The sequence below is a fragment of the Columba livia genome, chromosome 1 (genome assembly GCF_036013475.1).
Source record: "Columba livia isolate bColLiv1 breed racing homer chromosome 1, bColLiv1.pat.W.v2, whole genome shotgun sequence".
Classification (NCBI taxonomy): Eukaryota; Metazoa; Chordata; class Aves; order Columbiformes; family Columbidae; genus Columba; species Columba livia.
This window is the reverse complement of record NC_088602.1, coordinates 148,120,918-148,138,968: the sequence shown is the minus strand read 5'-3', so window position 1 is coordinate 148,138,968 and position 18,051 is coordinate 148,120,918. Positions and strand designations below refer to the sequence as shown.

At 44.2% G+C, this 18,051-nt stretch overlaps 2 protein-coding genes across 6 annotated transcripts; both read right to left on the bottom strand.

Moving 5' to 3' along the window:
* Positions 1-2,380: 2,380 nt before the first annotated feature.
* Positions 2,381-11,715, bottom strand: LOC102093182 (tubulin alpha-4 chain). Of its 4 annotated transcripts, none has more exons than XM_065036816.1 (6): positions 11,506-11,715; positions 8,465-8,745; positions 6,929-7,142; positions 5,981-6,129; positions 4,897-5,577; positions 2,381-4,155 (listed from the first exon to the last, which is right to left on the bottom strand). In XM_065036816.1, the coding sequence occupies exons 2-6, from the start codon at positions 8,465-8,467 to the stop codon at positions 3,865-3,867; spliced, it is 1,338 nt and encodes a 445-aa protein (XP_064892888.1). In that variant the 5' UTR covers positions 8,468-8,745; positions 11,506-11,715; the 3' UTR covers positions 2,381-3,864. The 4 variants fall into 4 exon arrangements, with proteins under 4 accessions (XP_064892888.1, XP_064892882.1, XP_005500343.2 ...); XM_065036810.1 differs by having other exon boundaries at positions 8,682-8,745; XM_005500286.3 differs by having other exon boundaries at positions 8,465-8,740.
* PEX26 (peroxisomal biogenesis factor 26) lies at positions 9,460-16,201 on the bottom strand. Of its 2 annotated transcripts, XM_065036912.1 has the most exons (6): positions 15,820-16,201; positions 14,432-14,572; positions 13,747-14,060; positions 12,873-13,019; positions 10,045-12,358; positions 9,460-10,006 (listed from the first exon to the last, which is right to left on the bottom strand). In XM_065036912.1, the coding sequence occupies exons 1-5, from the start codon at positions 15,978-15,980 to the stop codon at positions 12,255-12,257; spliced, it is 867 nt and encodes a 288-aa protein (XP_064892984.1). In that variant the 5' UTR covers positions 15,981-16,201; the 3' UTR covers positions 9,460-10,006; positions 10,045-12,254. The 2 variants fall into 2 exon arrangements, with proteins under 2 accessions (XP_064892984.1, XP_064892977.1); XM_065036905.1 differs by having other exon boundaries at positions 9,460-12,358; positions 15,820-16,113.
* Between the last annotated feature and the right edge of the window lie 1,850 nt (positions 16,202-18,051).

Here is an 18,051-nt window from a genome sequence, read left to right as displayed (position 1 = left end):
TGAACTGAGCTTGAAGAGCCTGGGGATGACCCAGGCTACTGTTCTTCCATTTCTCACAGATGCATAGCTAAGAAAAAGGCCTTTGCAGATCTGCTTTAGACCAAAGACAGTGTTTGCTGTGCTGTCTTGAGGTAGCCCATGAACTCAAGTGCTGGAAATATGCGTTGGTCTGGGTTGAAGGCCAGGCACAGCCCTGAGGAAGACCTGGGTGTACAGTTTTTCATGAGGTTTCCTTTCCTTGCTCTGTCATCTTGTGTTGCAGAGAGCTTGGGCAGAAAACCCTCAGCCTAGATTTAGAGGGTAACCTGAAAGCACAATGTGGAACTCTGCTCCCAGGTACTGGTGCATTTTCTTGACTCCAGAGTTGGCCTGTAGGCTCTACTCTGTAGAGACATGAGGCAGATGTGGCCTGGGCCCGGATTCTTGGAAAGAAAGTCATCTTGCTTGATGCTGGCATTCAGCCTGTGTGAGCAGACAGTGAGCTTGTAGGGGAACTTCTCCATCCTGCATGGAATGGGCTTGAGACGTGTCCTGCACGGGGAGAGTTGATGGCCCAGCAGCCTGGTCAAGACCTGCCCACTTCAGCTTTTACCTTGCGACACTGGTAGATTATGAGAAGAACTAAGTAGGGCTGGTTATAAAAAAAGCTCTGCCATGGAGTTCTGAGGTGCACAAATAAATGAATTTGGCATGAGTGCTAGAGTGGCTAGAATGGCTTTTAGTGCCAGAAGGTTCGTGAATAGCCTGTGCTAACTGGGTGATGCGCAGCCTGTATGCAGCTGGGGTGGTCTGGATATGTTCAAAGGGTTTCCTGGGTGCTGTGCTACAGATGCCCTCCAGAAAAATGTGACAGAGTCGTGGACTTGGGAGTTATTCCAAATGGTTTATGTTTCTATCAAGATCAGCCTCATAGAGGGATTTTTAAAAACCCCTTAACACTGTCGTACAAAACCTAAATCCTTTTCCTCTGTTTAAAAGCAGTCACATCTCCGAAAATAGAAGTTCTGAACAATCTAGAGTGTAGAAGTACTGTCTACCAGACCTTAGGTCAAGAGAAGCACTAAGTCCCGTGATCTATTAGTTCTGTTCTGACTAGAGATCAAAATATATCAACCGGCAAATGAAGGACAGTCATCTCCTTTATCTCCTCTACTAGATGGACATCACTCCCTACAGTTTGGTTAGCTAAGTGATTCACCAGTAGTGCCAGAATTGTGGATTATTTTAGAACAGTAATATGCCACCTCACAAAACCAAACTCCTAAGAAGTTTTTCAGTGATCATACAAAAACCTCTTTCACTTTAAATTTTGTGTGTGAAAGTCTTTGCATTTCCCACACATAACAGCACATTCTTACATTAGGTGAATAAAAATATAACAGCTTCCCTGTCTCCCCTGTAGAGCTCCATTTTGTCACTCTGTTGCCACCTACTGGGAGAATTGACAGCAGCTAGTTCCAGGTATTTCTGAAATCCTAACGTCTACAATTTCAATATCCACATAAAACTGCTATATTGATAAAAGTTCGGTTTTCTGGTATTATCACTGAAGCAGAGAACTGTGCTGTGTATTTTTTAAATTACTTTAAAATAAAGAACAATTAAGTACATCTTGGGATGCATTTTCCAAAGAGTTATTTCCTTTCTGTTAAAAATTGTTATATACAATATTTATCTATATGTGTTTAAAAATGTGGAATTAGACTGCACACGCAAAATTATCTTCTCTAATACAGCAAGTTCAGAACTACAGTTATTAATATAAAGACCAGACATTCATTTTGCAGATAAAAAGGTAAACTACATCAGTTGATGTTACTGGATGTGCCTGCTTTTCCTTATGACCTTTTAGCGATCCTAATACAAACTGAGCTACCAGGAAGGCAACAACACTCCTCAGCAGTTTGGGCAAAACCTAATGCATTTCTGTAGCCCTGCTGGAGTTGTATGTGCTGAATATATGTTTCAGCAAAAACATGGATTTTTTTTAAAAAAAGAAATTAAAGATCGTAAAAATAGCAGTGGTATATACTGGATCTGTCCTCCATCCCCTCCAGGGTGTCTCTTCATCAGTGTTAAGGGAAACTTTCCAGATAACCACATAACCACAAGCTCAGAAGCAAGTTGGACACATGGGAAGGTCAGCACAACAGGCTCATGGTCTTGCTGCAGACATTGTTCAAGCATGGAGCTGCTTGAGAGGTACCCCCAAACATTATTGTGTTTACCTTTCTCTTGCTTTCCCTTCATCTTAAACAGACACACACCCTCCCCTCCCCTCCCCTCCCCTCCCCTCCCCTCCCCTCCCCTCCCCTCCCCTCCCCTCCCCTCCCCTCCCCTCCCCTCCCCTCCCCTCCCCTCCCTCTTTTCACTGGCCCTGTTCTGCTAATTTTTCACCTTTATTTGGTAATTTCAGCATTAGTTAGTCCTCCCAGTAAGCCAACACCCACTTTTTGTGGATATCTAACACTCGAGGGGGGGGTCCCTAAAACCTCCCTTCTTTTGCTGCTACCTCCTTAGTTCAGACACAGGTTAGGGCTGAACAGACACTTTTCCTGTTCCGTCGTCAGCAACATCCAACAGTTTCTCTTGTTATTCCATTAGTTTAACCTTAGGCCATGCTTGGCCACCTGCCTGCCTGCCTGCCTGCCTGCCTTAACAATATATTGTTCTACAATCCTAAACCAATGGAAATATACAAAAATATACCTTACAAAGACTTAAGCTGTAAAATCGTAGCTGGTGTTCTTAGACATCCCACTTACAACTATCACACACATTTTTTTCATGGTTTTGATTTATTGTGATCTCAGTAAGTCTGATGGAGCTGGTAATACTTCTGTCCTGTATAGAATCATGGAATCGTTTTGGTTGGAAGAGACCCTCAGGATCACAAAGTCCAACTATAACCTAACTCTAGCCCAAACCATGTCCCTAAGAACCTCATCTAAATGCCTTTTAAACACCTCCAGGGATGGTGACTCCACTTCCCTGGGCAGCTTGTTCCAATGCCTGACAACCCTTTCCATGAAATTTTTTTTCCTAACATCCAATCTAAACCTCCTCTGGCACAACTTGAGGCCATTTCCTCTTGTCCTATCACTTGCTACTCAGGAGAGGAGATGGACCCCTTCCATGCTACAACCTCCTTTCAGGTAGTTGCAGACAGCGATAGGGTCTCCCCTCAGCCTCCTTTTCTCCAGGCTAAACAGCCCCAGCTCCCTCAGCTGCTGCTCATCAGACTTGTGCTCCAGACCCCTCACCAGCTTTGTCGCCCTCCTCTGAATTCTCTCCAGCAACTCAATGTCCTTCTTATGATGAGGGGCCCAAAACTGAACACGGGATTCAAGGTGGGGCCTCACCAGCACCGAGTACAGTGGCACAAGCACTTCTCTAGTCCTGCTGGACACACTATTCCTGATACAAGCCAGGATGCTGTTGGCCTTTTTGGCCACCAGGGCGCACTGCTGGCTCATATTCAGCCGGCTGTCAATCAACACCCCCAGGTCCTTTTCCACCAGGCAGGTCTCCAGTCACTCTTCCTCGAACGTGTAGCGCTGCCTGGGGTTGTTGTGACCCAAGTGCAGGACCCAGCACCTGGCCTTGTTGAACCTCATACGGTATGAAACTCATACAATATGAAGCCTGTTACCCTCTGAGGCAAAGTGACTAATGATTAGCTGGTCATATATCCTACGTTTACTGACTGCCTTGTGACCTCATAGTGGATAACTCATCCTGTTTACAGTCTACTAAGATAGCAATGGATTAGGTGTGTGAGCACCAAGCAGAAATGCAGCCCCCCCCCACCCCACAAAAGAGACATAGATGCAATCTTATGCACTGGAAAGGCCAGAGTGAATTTTAAGATTCCTCTCCATCATTTTCTTCATATGAGTCAGTTCCCACTTCTTCATAGTCTTTCTCCAGGGCAGACAGGTCTTCTCGGGCCTCTGAGAATTCTTCTTCCTCCATGCCTTCACCCACATACCAGTGCACAAAAGCTCTCTTGGCGTACAGCTGATCAAACTTGTGGTCCAGCCTTGCCCAGGCCTCTGCAATGGCCGTGGTGTTGCTCAGCATGCAGACTGCTCGCTGAACTTGGGCTAGATCTCCTCCTGGTGAAACTGTAGGAGGCTGATAGTTGATCCCAACCTGCAAATGTCAATAGAAAATATGGAGGAATAAAAAGAGTTATGAGAAAAGGACAAAATTAAACAATAAATAGGGTAAGGGAATTGTAAAACCATTGGTGGGGGAAGAAAAAGAGGTAGGGAAAAAACAAAATCACATCAGTGTTAAGTCTAATGCCATTCAAGCTATTTTTCTGTGCGCAAGTCAATGCCTTACCCTCACTCAAGTTAAAAAACAAAGAGAGGAAAACAACCAGAACTGGACTCTAAATGAAGAAAAACTCATACAAATATGTCAGCAGGCATGGGAAAATTTGGGACAATGAAAAAAATCTCTCTCTGTGGAGATGTAGAAATGTTTCGCTTGCCTACAATACAGCACTGATAACTTTGGGGATTTTTTGTTTGGTTGGTTTATTTTTTAAAATCTCATGAAGGACACTCTCAAGTGTCTCAGTGTCTTCAGAGTATAGACCTTGCATTGATCTTTCTTCCAAAATGCAATTTAAAGTCTTATGGGGTTGACATTCTCCTGTTACTGAAAATAGCAATACTGTATATGTTTCCATTTATTTAAATATTTCATGGTCTGTGTCAATGTGTTGTCCAAAGGAGAAAAGGCACGTTTTATATACACATACCTTTCTTACGTTTCTTCTTACAAATGGAAAACATGCAAGATTAGAACTTTAAGTACCAGTTTTCTGCTAGACTGAACTTGTCCTTTAAACATTAAAGAGAAATTCACAACAGCTGTACTCACCTTGAAGCCTGTTGGACACCAGTCAACAAACTGGACAGATCTGTTGGTCTTGATGGCAGTAATTGCTATGTTGATGTCTTTGGGGACTACGTCACCACGGTAGAGCAAGCAACAGGCCATGTACTTCCCTTGTCTTGGGTCACACTTCACCATCTGGTTGTTGGGCTCAAAGCAGGCACTGGTGATTTCAGCCACCGAGAGCTGCTCATGAAATGCTCTGTCAGAGGAGATGATGGGGGCGTAGGTCACTAAGGGGAAGTGGATGCGTGGGTAGGGCACCAGGTTTGTCTGGAACTCTGGCAGATCCACATTGAGGGCACCATCAAAGCGCAGTGAGGCGGTGATGGAGGAGACAATCTGGCTGATCAGGCGGTTGAGGTTAGTGTAAGTGGGACGCTCGATGTCCAGGTTTTGACAGCAGATATCGTAGATGGCCTCATTATCCACCATGAATGCGCAGTCTGAATGCTCCAAGGTGGTGTGTGTGTTCAGGATAGAATTGTAGGGCTCCACCACAGCGGTGGAGACCTGAGGAGCTGGGTAGATGGCAAACTCCAGTTTGGACTTCTTTCCATAATCCATGGAGAGGCGTTCCATCAGCAAGGAGGTAAAGCCAGAGCCAGTACCCCCACCAAAGCTGTGGAAGATCAGGAATCCTTGCAGCCCAGAACAGGCATCAGCCTGGAAGCCAACAGGAAAAGTCAAAGAATAAGTGAACATATCTTTAAATTACACCCTCGGACGGAGCAAGCAACACCCACACCCAGTGCACAACACAAAAGTCAGCAGTTTTCCCAGAAAATTCTCATTGTCTCTTTTCCCCTGTAAATGTCAGGCTAGCGTATCAATAGAGCAATATTGATGTTTTTCTTACAATAATAATGCTGTAGCAATATTCAAGGTTTTCCATTTAAGTCTTTCGTTCATATGAAAACCAAAATGGGACAGGTCCTGCATTTTTCGGTTCTGATCCAATGACCATAGTAAATACAAAACAAGAGCCACCATCAAAAAAAAGAAGTATGTGGTGTTTATTTCCCCTCCCACTCTCCTAAGGTCTTGCTTTCAATGTAATAGTGCATACCATCTTGCGGATACGATCTAATGTCTTGTCAATTTTGTCTTTGCCGATGGTGTAGTGGCCACGTGCATAATTATTTGCTGCATCTTCCTTTCCACTGATCAGCTGTTCTGGATGGAAAAGCTGCCGGTAGGTGCCAGTCCGCACTTCATCTGAACAAGAGAGAAAAAGCATAAGCTTGGAAGAGATCATTCACCAAGGCTGGTAGTGTTTGCAAAACAAATGGAGCATTTTATGTTGGTAGAAGATGCTATGGAAGATCTGTATGCTGAAAAACAAAGTACAGCGGTAAGGAGTATATTCTGAGATGTTCTCAGTATTGAAAAAAGAAGTGGACTCTGCTCTAAGTGTAAGCTGCTGTGTTATACAAATGAATTCATTCATCACAGGAGGGCTGTGCCATGCTGTGGTAAAATTTCAGCTCTATATACTGATCAGATGAAGATCCATTAGAACCTTCAGGACAATGACTGGAAAAAGAGGAGATTTGCAAGAGCAAAACAGTGGTTTCCCCTGAAAATCTGTCAGGGCACTTTTGTTGTCTGATTCTTCATGCTTGTCTCTTACATTTGAATGTGGAGGAAAGCATTTTCCATCTGTTAGCAAAGGAAAAACAACATCACAAAAAAAAAAAAAGACCAGAAAGGAATTTCTTTAAGAAAGCTAAATTGTACTCATAACTAGTGGAGGTTTAAGCAACAGTGAACTTTTGATTTTATTAATGATTAGTAGAGCACCCATGACAGCATGCAGTCCAGTTTTCATCTTTTCATTGAGAGTAACAGAGCTTTTAGTAATATCCGGTATTAAAAACTTAAAATCTCTACATTTTGCCTGCATTTTGGGATCATCCCTGATGGACAGGGCATTGTCCCACTATTCAGCAATCTGAACTTTAGCACCCAGAAGAGTTAATTAATTTCTGTTTTCCAATATTAGTTCTATACTGACCTATTACGGTTTGCTCCAAGTCCACCATAATAGCCCGGGGCACGTATTTTCTAGCACTTGTCTCTCTGAAGAATGTGGCAAAAGAGTCATCATTGTTGGGTTGGTCAGTGAAAGTGCCGTTTGGCTGAATACCGTGCTCCAGACAGAAGAGTTCCCAACACGCGTTGCCAATTTGAACTCCAGCTTGGCCAATGTGAACAGAGATGCACTCACGCTGGGAGGAGGAGACAAGGGAATCAGTGAGACGGAACAGTGAATATCCTCAATCTCTACAAGCTGATCTTACTTGAAACCCCAAATCAACCACTGATTACAAAATTTTCCACAAGACTGGGATTAATGGAAAATATTCTGACACTTATTTACAAATAGGAAGAAAAATATTTTGCTGTGCGTAGAAAGAAGCAATAATCACAACAGCTACAGATATGCAGCCATGCCTACACATGGTGTACAGCACATGGGATCTATGTGTAAGCGCACATAAGCCCATATAGATAGAAAAACTGTGTATAGGTACACACAATAAAGAACAGTAGGTATGGGGTATGAGGTATGAGCCAAGTCCAGTTATCTGGGAGAAGACTGACTTATTGATATCTAGATAAAGCAAAGGTAACAAAGCATCTTCTGATCTTTTGAACTGCTGTTGAATGTGTGTTGAACAGGTGGAGAACAGGTTTGTAGAAATTAAAGGAACTCAAATTAAAGTGCCTTTAGTACTTTAATTAATTTCAACCACTGTTTCAGCCCATTCTCTGGGTACTTTTAATTCAGTTTAACATGTGAAGAGCTAACTTGATACTCAAGAGGACTTGGTACTCTTTACATGTTAGATTCAATTAATCTCCTGAGAAATTCTTCTCATACGTAGGCTTCTGTAATCATGGGTGTTCAGTCAATAACCAGTTTCTAAAGTGTTCATTACTGTGCAAGTACCTAGTTTAGTAACAGAAATCTGAAACACAAAATATAATATTCTAAAAAAAAAGCAGCACATCTTCTGCAGATTGCTACGCAGGATCCCAAGTACTGTGAATTTAAAGAGTTGTCTCAAAAACATTCTTGTTGGACATGCTATGTTTGAATACAAATCTTTAGGCAGGATTCTCATCCTGTCTTATGGAGTATCCAGGGAAATGTCCACATTTCTTTGTTCTTAGTTTTAATACAATTTAGTAGGAAAAGACCATTAATAGAGGGTTCAACATACTGTATTCAAAGCACATGCAAAGTAGCTTCTACCCAAAAAGGAAATAAAAGTTCCAACCCCAATGTTCTTTGCCTGCATGTGACTTCACTTACAACAAATTTATTAACGCAAACATAGCTGTACATGTTGGACTCCAAATTTGTTTACCAAGAAGCTAATACAATAGTTTGTACACTGTGAGCAATATTTGTTGCCCCCAAAATGAAGCAAAAAAAGTCACTTCAACCTTCCTGCCTCCACTCACATCTTGACCTGACTAGGGGGAAACAGAGGGACAAACTCCTTGCTCATTATCTCATAAAACAATCTGCTTCTCTTCTTACCATGGTTTCTTCTGTGTGCTTCCTTTCTTGACTGGTAGCAGCAGCTTTGGTTACTGATGTTGTCTAAGCAGCCTGGTGCAAGGTGGCTGCTGATCTGCACCTCGCTGGCAGGGGCCCCGCAGCATCACAGCGTGGGCAGGAGAGGTCACAATCCCTCCCAGGCAACCGGCCCATTCCAGCCCCTCACCTGTGACACCAGCAGCCTGCTTTCACCCACCTGCAGGACCCAGCCCTGAAGTCTGTTCTTAAGCAAGTCTTCCCAGTTAACTCTCCAAGCTAAACTTTGGTTTAAAAGGAAAAAAAAAAAAAAAAAAAGAAGAAAGAAAATTACAATTGGTATTAATAACCAGAATTTTAACACACACAGAATGTCTTCACGAATGACCAGTTTCCTTCCTTAAAATTCTGGCAACTGGTGAATACGTTACTGATAACTAATTTAAAAGGATTATTGAACCATTTCGGAATATCTTCATTCACACTTTCAAAAGGTGGCATCATTTTTAAATGCCGTCTCTTCTGACAAGGGCGACTGTAGATGAATGGTGGACACAGAGTTAACTTGCCTAAATTCCACTGATTGAGTTGGGGAACAGGTTGAACTGCAAGAATTCCACTTGACTATTTGATCATCTGTGGACAAAGTACATGGGATTATCTTCTTGTGTCCTGGTACTAAGGCACCAAACCTTGTCTTTCTGCCAGCCATTCCCATCTTTGTGACCTTGGTTCAGCTGATGATAGACAACTGTTTTTCAGCCATTCAGCTGCCTACTATACAAGCCAATACAGACTTTTTGTATTTAGGAAGAAGATGGCAAAACTAAAAACCAGAACTAGAATTTGCTCTCTTTCCTGGAGATACTAACAGAAAGTTCACAGACACCTGGCACACACGCACACACACATTCTCTCTGACAAGGCTTCAGTGGTAGGATCCTCATGGCTGTCTTTTCCCTCCATGATATAATGAGAGTGCGGAGAAAATACACAGCTAAAGATACATATCAGGTACTTTATTCTTGGTAGTATTCTGGTCTTGGCCATCCTAAGGTACACAAAGACACAAAAAAAAAAAGAACTGGATCTTTCAGATAAATTAATTACCACTCCTTGAACTCATATGAAAATGCAGGCTTACACCCTACCAACATCATCAGTTGATTAGATCTCATCAGATTCACGCTGACCAAGTACTCTACTTAATTCAAATATGCCTGTACAATGAGAGCATGTAGTGAAACATTTCCAGAAATTATTTGAAAACTGTAGAGTATCAATACATTAAATGCAAAAGTTTTCATATACTTAATCACAGAACAAATAAGCAACTCTACAAAATCAGTAGTCACTTTATTGTGAAAAATAAATATTGCAGTTTTAGTATTAATTGAAAAAAAACCCTAGGAGGAGCTTGTTTCTGCCTTCCTGCCCTCTCATGATGAATTAAATACAATACAAATACATAATCAGTAGTACTCAAAAGTGAAGGTTACAGACCTACACTTAGACTTGAATGTTAAAGTTCTGGTAAATGAGTGGCTGTGACATTTAACAGCATTCTAAACATAATGTATGGCCTGCTCAGACCACTGGTCCCAACTTCCAAAATTGCACCTCCACCATATAACTAAAAAGGTTAATAGAAAACTAGAGCAAAAAAAATATTGTTACCTAAATGGTCAATTTGGTGAGAACTCGGCCTGACTTCAGAGTGAAGTAGAGTGAAGTTTTCTGTTTCACTAACTGGCTCACGAAGTATTTAAAGTGAGGCCTTACAAAGCAAGGGGCCAGTAGACACAGCCTAGTCATTTCTTGAAAGAGTTCAACACCAGACAGAGCTCCTGTGTTTTATTCTACCTGGTTTGCCATCAACTGTTGGCTGCAGAGTTGTTAACTACACCTATAGTTGGATTATGAGAACCATCCAGCAATATAAAGAACAGCTCTTCCCTATGTGAGCAGATTATATAAGAAATAGCTCTTTAATACGGCAAAGCATTATGTGCTACTTATCCTGCTGTGGAGTCCTAGCAGAGACAAAAAATTTGTGGAGGGATATGGGCTTATTTTGGTTTTTGTTTTGAGACAACCAAGCAAGGTCATTACTGCATTCATTAATGACCTGCTGCATTTTATCTGACACAAATAATAGAATATTTCTCTATTGGGATAATTCAAGAAGAAATAGAACTATTTTTAGCAGTGAAGATGCAGACTGTTTTCAAAATGTCTCAGTAGACAGTAAAGCAACAGATCGCACACAATTTGAAGGCACCACCAGGCTGCTGTTGTGTGAAGAACACAGAAATAGCCACTGCCTCAGTGTGTGGCCACTGCAAGAGACAAAGGCACAACCTGAAGGGGGCTACTGTTGTAAGACACCATACTGGGATCTCTGCTGGCCACTTTTCACAGGTTTGGTGTGTTGGATAGAATTTGCCCACCAAAAAGGCTGCTTTGCTCAACATTTTGTAGTTTCGACTGATGTCAGTCAGCCTGCACCCTTTGGGCACAGATGCTGGGATGGTGGGCTCCTTCCCTTTCATTTGTCCTCTCCAGCATAAAGCAGCTTACTCCAGTGAAAGCAATATCTAATTAGGTCAGTGCTCTCTCCTTTGGAATTTACCCTTTGTCAATCGATGATAGGTGGACAGACAGAGAAGAAGTTAGTGTTCTACCCCAAACCTCCAATTTCTGCCTCAAGAGGTCGGAAATGGGGTCAGTCTGGTGACAGATATTCTGCAAAGACAATAATTTTCTTGCCACAGATCTGGGGAAGGCTTTGGAGTCACAGAGAAGTATATCTTTCTACCTATTAATAGACTTTTGTTCTGAAGATTGAGCATTGATAAATGGCTCCCATATAACCCATGTCTTTAGATGCTGGGGGCAGGAGGGACAATTCTAAACACATGGAGACTTTTGACATCTACATAAGCAAAGCAAGAGGTAGGGAAAGAGTAAAACAATGCAACAACTTCAGTTGTTCAACTAGACATTTTAGAATATAGCTTAAAAAAATAAATCTATTTCCTTACCACCACCACATGCTCCTAAAATTACTATGCATCAGGCAAGAACAAAGTGCTGTAATTTGCATTTAAGAAGAGCAGGTGCAGCAAAACAGCCTTTGTGGCCCACCACCTTGGCTTTGTCTTAAATACGATTAAAATCAAGAGTGACTGTGTAAGGAGGCATCAGTCACAACAGAAACCATGGCCTTCAGAATGCAACAGGCTTCACTTTCTCCAGTGTTTTTCTTCCACATGTTTGTCCTAAATCCCATGCTGGAGGAACTCAGCTTTTCAGATGTCTTCAGGCAAAACAGAATATTCCCCTAATCCGTTCCCTTTTACAGTCATGCCTCCAAGAACATTATTTCACTTGTTCAGAGAACTGCCAAGCATTTGGCAAGGATGAAACCTTCTTCCATAGTTCATAACTGGCTATACAACCCTCACGCAAGAGCTACATCCAAAGCAAAGTGTTTGAAAAGGAGGATTCTTATTCAGTTGCAGATTATGGAAGGAGTGGCTTTACCCTGGTGTTGAACAGAACAATGCAATAGAGCCAACCAAAACATCAAGAATACTTGGTGTGGTTTCAAAATTCATATACCACCATTCCCCATGAGAAGAAACGAAGGTATCACCACACAGGAGCTCACAGGTGGTCATCTCAGTTAGGGCACTGATTTCAGCAATCCTTGAACAGCTTGATGACATCCTCCAGAGAAGCTGACACTTTTACAGCAGCAGAGAAAAACATATCCTGTGACAGTATATACTTAGTTTTGAACTGGACGCCCATGGATGGGAGAAAATACAGCTGCCCAAGCCTGTCGGAAGAGCTGGACCAGTTTGTAAATGAAAGGCAGTGATGTCGGAGAAGCTGCAGAACAAAGCAAAAAGCAAAAGAACCTTTCATTATAAAAGGCAAAACTAAGATACGCTACACATATTAAGAACGAACTAAACCAAACTAGAGCTAATCGAAACCTAGTTATCTTCCGTTTGGTTCAGTGCTTGGGCGTTTGCTTGAGGCATCGCTCCCATCCCTTGCAAGCCTTCAGTATTTCATTCACCTCATAGCACCTCAAGTTGACTGAGGCAGAGGCTGAGTCTAGGACAGCTCAGCCTGCCTCACACAGTCTGTACCTTGTTCATTGGAAAGAGCTGAGGGTGGAGTAATGGTTTTAAGAAAAGTGGCTTCTGTAGAGCTACATCTTTCTATATGAACTGCAACTAGAAACACTAGAAACAAGCCTGACGATACATTCCTAGCCATGCAGTTTTTGTGTCTCTCAAAGATAAAACATTTACACAAATTACATCTATTAAAATAAGCTATTATCTTCTCTGTAACCATAATGGAATTGAAAAAATTGGAAATCTTAATACCGTACCTGGGTCTAATCTCACCACCACCAGGTAAAGCAGAAAAGTAGCCAAGAGCATCTTTTTGTAAGGAAGTAAATAGAAATGGCTTGACATGGACCTCAGTGCTCTACGTAGCAATGTCAACATCGTCAAGAGCTTTTGGGACAGAGCACCTAGAATACAAGGACAGGCAGTCAGGGCAAAGTAAAGCAAAGCAAAGTAATCGCATAGATACAGGCAATAAGAAACTAAGATACTAAGGTAAGATTCTTCTTAGTTTGATAGCATGAGAGGTGGGTTGTTTTTTTTTGGTTTTTTTTTTTTTTTTTATAATAGGGAACCAGTACAATTTTGTAATACAATTAATTATATTATACCTTTTTCTTAGACATCTACTTTAGTATAATATGATCTTATACCACAGCAGTGCCAGCTTCTCTCCCGTGAGATAACGCCAAGTGATTTACTGTTCTGGAGAAGCAGCAGTACTTGAAGTGCCAGGCGTGCATTGCTCTATATGGGCTCAATTGTAAGGGGAGACGAAGCAGAGAGTACACAGAGACAACAAAATGTACCCTTAAAGGATCACTAGGTAGTTGTAGTTTCCCTTATGTAACTTTAAAAAAACATTTATTCTGAAGTGTTTTTGAACCTGGAAAATAATTCTCATCTCTTGACGTTGTCTGAGACTAAATACGCTTTGTAATTGTCAGCAAATGGATCAGCAAGTCCTCTGTTCCCTTCCATGATACACAATCGGACTTCCTCATGGCTGGTTTGTCATGACAATATTCTTAATACACGGTTTATACTTGCTACCCTTTGTTAGTAAGGGACCAACTAACCTGAAACAAGATTATAAAAATGAAGAAGAGCACAAATACCAGAGGGAAAGCTTACCCAAAATAGTTTCTGTTCCAGACTCTTGCTTCTCTTCAGCAGCTGAGTGCATCTCTTCCCGTTGAGTCCACTGGCATCGGCTTTCACAAATGGTCCCAAGAAACGCTAGTTGCTGCTCACTGTCAAAAGCATCACAGCTGCGTACAAGCTCTTCTGCCCCCTCAAACAGGCCAAGCGGCAGCAACACGTGCAACAAGTGGAGCTCCAGCAATGCACCATACTCTGGGAGGCTCTTGTTGGGCTGGTGTCTCAGCCAGCTACTGCAAACCTCCAGCATCACCTGGGGCTCTCTCACTTTGCTGTATAACAGGATACTAAAATATAAGGTAGAAATATTAGAAAACACTAAATCTTTGTAAAAGTTGAGGTCACTGACAGTTACTACCCACAGGCAACTATCATCAAGGCATGTATCATGGTCTGCACTTGAAACACAGATTTCTGAGGCAGACAATAGGTGCAGCCACTGCTGTTATTTTCTTGGCATCACTCCTTTAGTACTTTATCATCATAAAGCAATCTGCAGGCTTGCTCCAGCACACACATGTTGAGAACAGGCCTGTTCCTGGTTTCATCCTCACCTACACCGTGCAAAGTGAAAATATCATGCAATATTCAAGTCTGGCCTGCTATTAAACCTAATATGAACCCTGTGTATATCTGACAGCCACAGAGAAAAACTCACCACAGCTCAAGAACTTTTGGAGGCAGATGTTCAGGGACATGGTAATACTGTAGGACCCAAGACAGAACTTCTCTCCACCGGTTCATCTCAGCCAGCGCCTGAATTCCCACAACACAAAGGGAGCATTTCACTTCTGCAGAACTGGCAATGAAGAGACAACTAAATAAGCATTTCTTACAACCACACTGCCCCTCACATCCCTTCCAGCTGCATCCCAGCCTTGGTACTTTACAGCTCTCTGACAGCTGCTTCCCCTCCTTTCCCTTACCCTCTACCCCTAACCCCCCCAAAAAAGGCACATTCAACCCCCCAAAAAGATGCACAGAGTCTGTATCTCTAGAAGGGCGCTGGGAAGGCTACTAGACTTACCTTGCTGCCTTCAAACAGGCACAGATTCCTTCACACGAAACATGTAAATACAGACAGGCTGTTCTCAGCTAGCAGCCAAAGCCAAGCCAGGTTTTAAACTAGCTTTTTATCAACAAGTGCTACCCTCCATTAATTTAGATAATAAAGAAAAAAGCTAGAAAAACCATGGCAAGAGCCACTGGTGCTACTGCCATTCACACAGATAATCACAGAATGCTAGGGATTGGAAGAGACCTCGAAAGATCATCTAGTCCCCCTGCTGGAGCAGGAACACCTAGATGAGGTTACACAGGAAGGCATCCAGGCGGGTTTTGAATGTCTCCAGAGAAGGAGACTCCACAACCCCCTGGGCAGCCTGTTCCAGTGCTCTGGCACCCTCACTGAGAAGAAGTTTCTTCTCAAATTTAAGTGAAACCTCTTGTATTCCAGTTGAACCCATTACCCCTTGTCCTATCATCAGTTGTCACCAAGAAGAGCCTGGCTCCATCCTCTTGACATTCACCCTTTATTTATTTTTAAACATTAATAAGGCCACCCCTCAGTCTCCTCTCCCCCGAGCTAAAGAGCCCCAGCTCCCTCAGCCTTTCCTCATAGGGAGATGCTCCACTCCATCATCTTTGTTGCCCTGCGCTGGACCCTCTCCAGCAGTTCCCTGTCCTTCTTGAACTGAGGGGCCCAGAACTGGACACAATATTCCAGGTCTCACCAGGGCAGAGTAGCGGGGAAGGAGAACCTCTCTCGACCTAATAGTAATTATATTATAATATTCTTAATTATATTATAATAGTATATTAATATTATAATATTTATATTCAAACCTAAGAGGTTCCTAACCCTCCTCAAAAAAACCCAACCAAACAACAACAAAAAAAACAAAAACACAAAAGCCTTTCTATTAAAATCAGGTAAAACGACAGGCAGTGCAGACGGGTACGCAGCCAGCCCGACACTGATGCGACACCGAGCCGCCCCGCAGCGCCGCCCCGTTCCCGCTCCACAGGCCCGACACCCGCTCGCACCTCTCGGGGTCGGTCCCGGGGCCCAGGCTGTCGCAGCCCGCCTCACACTTCTCCAGGGCGGCGGCGAAGTCCCGGTGCAACACTAGCAGGTCCGCCGCCTCCTCCAGCAGCGAGGCCGCCGTGGCCGAGAGCGGGGACCAGGCCAGAGGCTCGCTCCTCATGGCGGCGGCGGGAGGGCTACCGGGAGGGCTGCTGCCGCTGCCGCTGCCTCCCTCCCCGCGCCCCGCCGCCTGCCGCCCGCCCGGCTCCGGCTCCAGAGCCGCCACCGCCCCCCGCGCCGCCACCGCCCTCCCCGGAGCTCGGCTCCGCTCGGGCAGGCAGCGGCAGCAGCGCGGCCTCCCACGGTTCCGGACGGCCGGGAAGGAACCCCCGCGCCGCCCGGCAGCGGAAGGGCCGCCCGGCGGACACCTCCCCGCCCGCGGGCCGGCGGGACATGTAGTGCAGCGCTGGCGGGAGGGAGCGGGGATCAGCGGCCGCTCCTCGGCGCGTTGGTTTCTCCGGGTGGGGGCCGCGGCACAGCGAGGATTAGCGGTTAAAAGCGGGGTCTCCGGGGAAAGACATGGACCTGCTGGAGAGGGTCCAGAGGAGCTACAGAAATGATCAGAGGGCTGGAACAGCTCTGCTGTGAGGACAGGCTGAGAGAGTTGGGGGTGTTCAGCCTGGAGAAGAGAAGGCCCTGAGGAAGACTTTATTGCAGCCTTTCAGAGGGACTTCTAAGAAAGATGGGGACAGACTTTTCAGCAGGGCCTGTTATGATAGAACAAGGGGTAATGGTTTTAAACTAAAGGAGGGGAAATTCAGGCCAGACATGAGGAAGAAATTTTTTACAATGAGGATGGTGAAACACTGGCCCAGGTTGCAGACGCCCCGTCCCTGGAGACATTCAAGACCAGGCTGGACGAGGCTCTGAGCAACCTGATCTAGTTGAAGATGTCCCTGCTCATTGCAGGGGGTTGGACTGGATGAGCTTTGAACGTCCCTTCCAACCCAAACTGTTATATAGTTCTAAGCTGCAGCCGCGGGGTGTGGGATCATGAGGCTTTCAGCCGTGCCAGGCGGGGATCGGTGCCGGTCCCTGCCAAAACCCGCCTCGGTGTCTCACCGGCGTGGCTGCCCAGGGGAAGCGGCCAAACCACCGCTCTCCGCCCCGGCTGTCCCCAGCAGCCGGCGGGTCAGAGCTCCGCAGCAGCCGCTGCTGTTCCGCACCCCGGCCACCGGGCGTCAGCCCAGCCCAGGCGTGTCCCGGCCGAGCAACGCGCCGCGGGGGCGGCAGCGTGGCCCTGAGACATGAGGGCTGCGGGCCTGCCGCAGGAGAGGGTTGGGCAGGTAGCGAAGGGAGAGCGCTCCCCCACTGCTCTGTCGGGCTCCTGGGCGGGATGGTGGTGCCCTCCTTTCCTGACCCTGATGTCTCAACTCTCTTTAATGAGAAACTCAAGTTTTAACGAGCATTAAATCCTTTAAGAGGAACCAAAAAGACTGATAAGAGAGGACCATCCTGCCGCAGAAGGAATTAACAGGTGATGTTTGCCAAGAAGCATGAAGTTGGCAGAAATCGACAGTAACTTTGAGAAAGGTAAGGATGGTAAAGACTTCAGACTCAAAAAATGCCCCCTACTCAGAAAATCCCACTACTCACTAAACACACATAGAAGAATAAAAGCAGAATGTACCTTTACATTGAAGTGAGCAAAGTTTAGAGCACTGAACTTTGAGTAGGCATAAATGTGTATAAGATGTTAGGAGTGGCTAAAAGTTGAAATGTATAAATATGCAGCTTGATTCAGGTGTGCTAGTTTTGTTGTTTTACCACCTAGCATCTGATATTGCACAATCTTGTAAGAAAATGGTATCTCGACTCTGTGTGTATATTCGGCTGCTCGCACACTGGATAAAGAACTGTGCTTTTGGGACAAAAGCCTCCTTGTGGGCCTTTTCCTCAGTCATCCTCTGTCCACTGTTTTAAGCATGTTATGCTGTTAAAGGAACTGAGTTTGGGCATGATAGCAGCGTCTCCATCAGTACCCTACAGGCAATGATTCACATTCTTCTTTAGTTGTTATTTAAAAACAATAGGGTGTCTTGGTTACAAGGTAATTATGGCAGTCAGTGAAAACTCTCTTCAAAAATGAATCTCTGCAGAAGAGGCAGGATTTATTTATTTTGTAATGCTGACACCCTGCTATCATTATTTAATTAAAAAATCAAATATGCTAACACTGTGTTAAAAAGCAC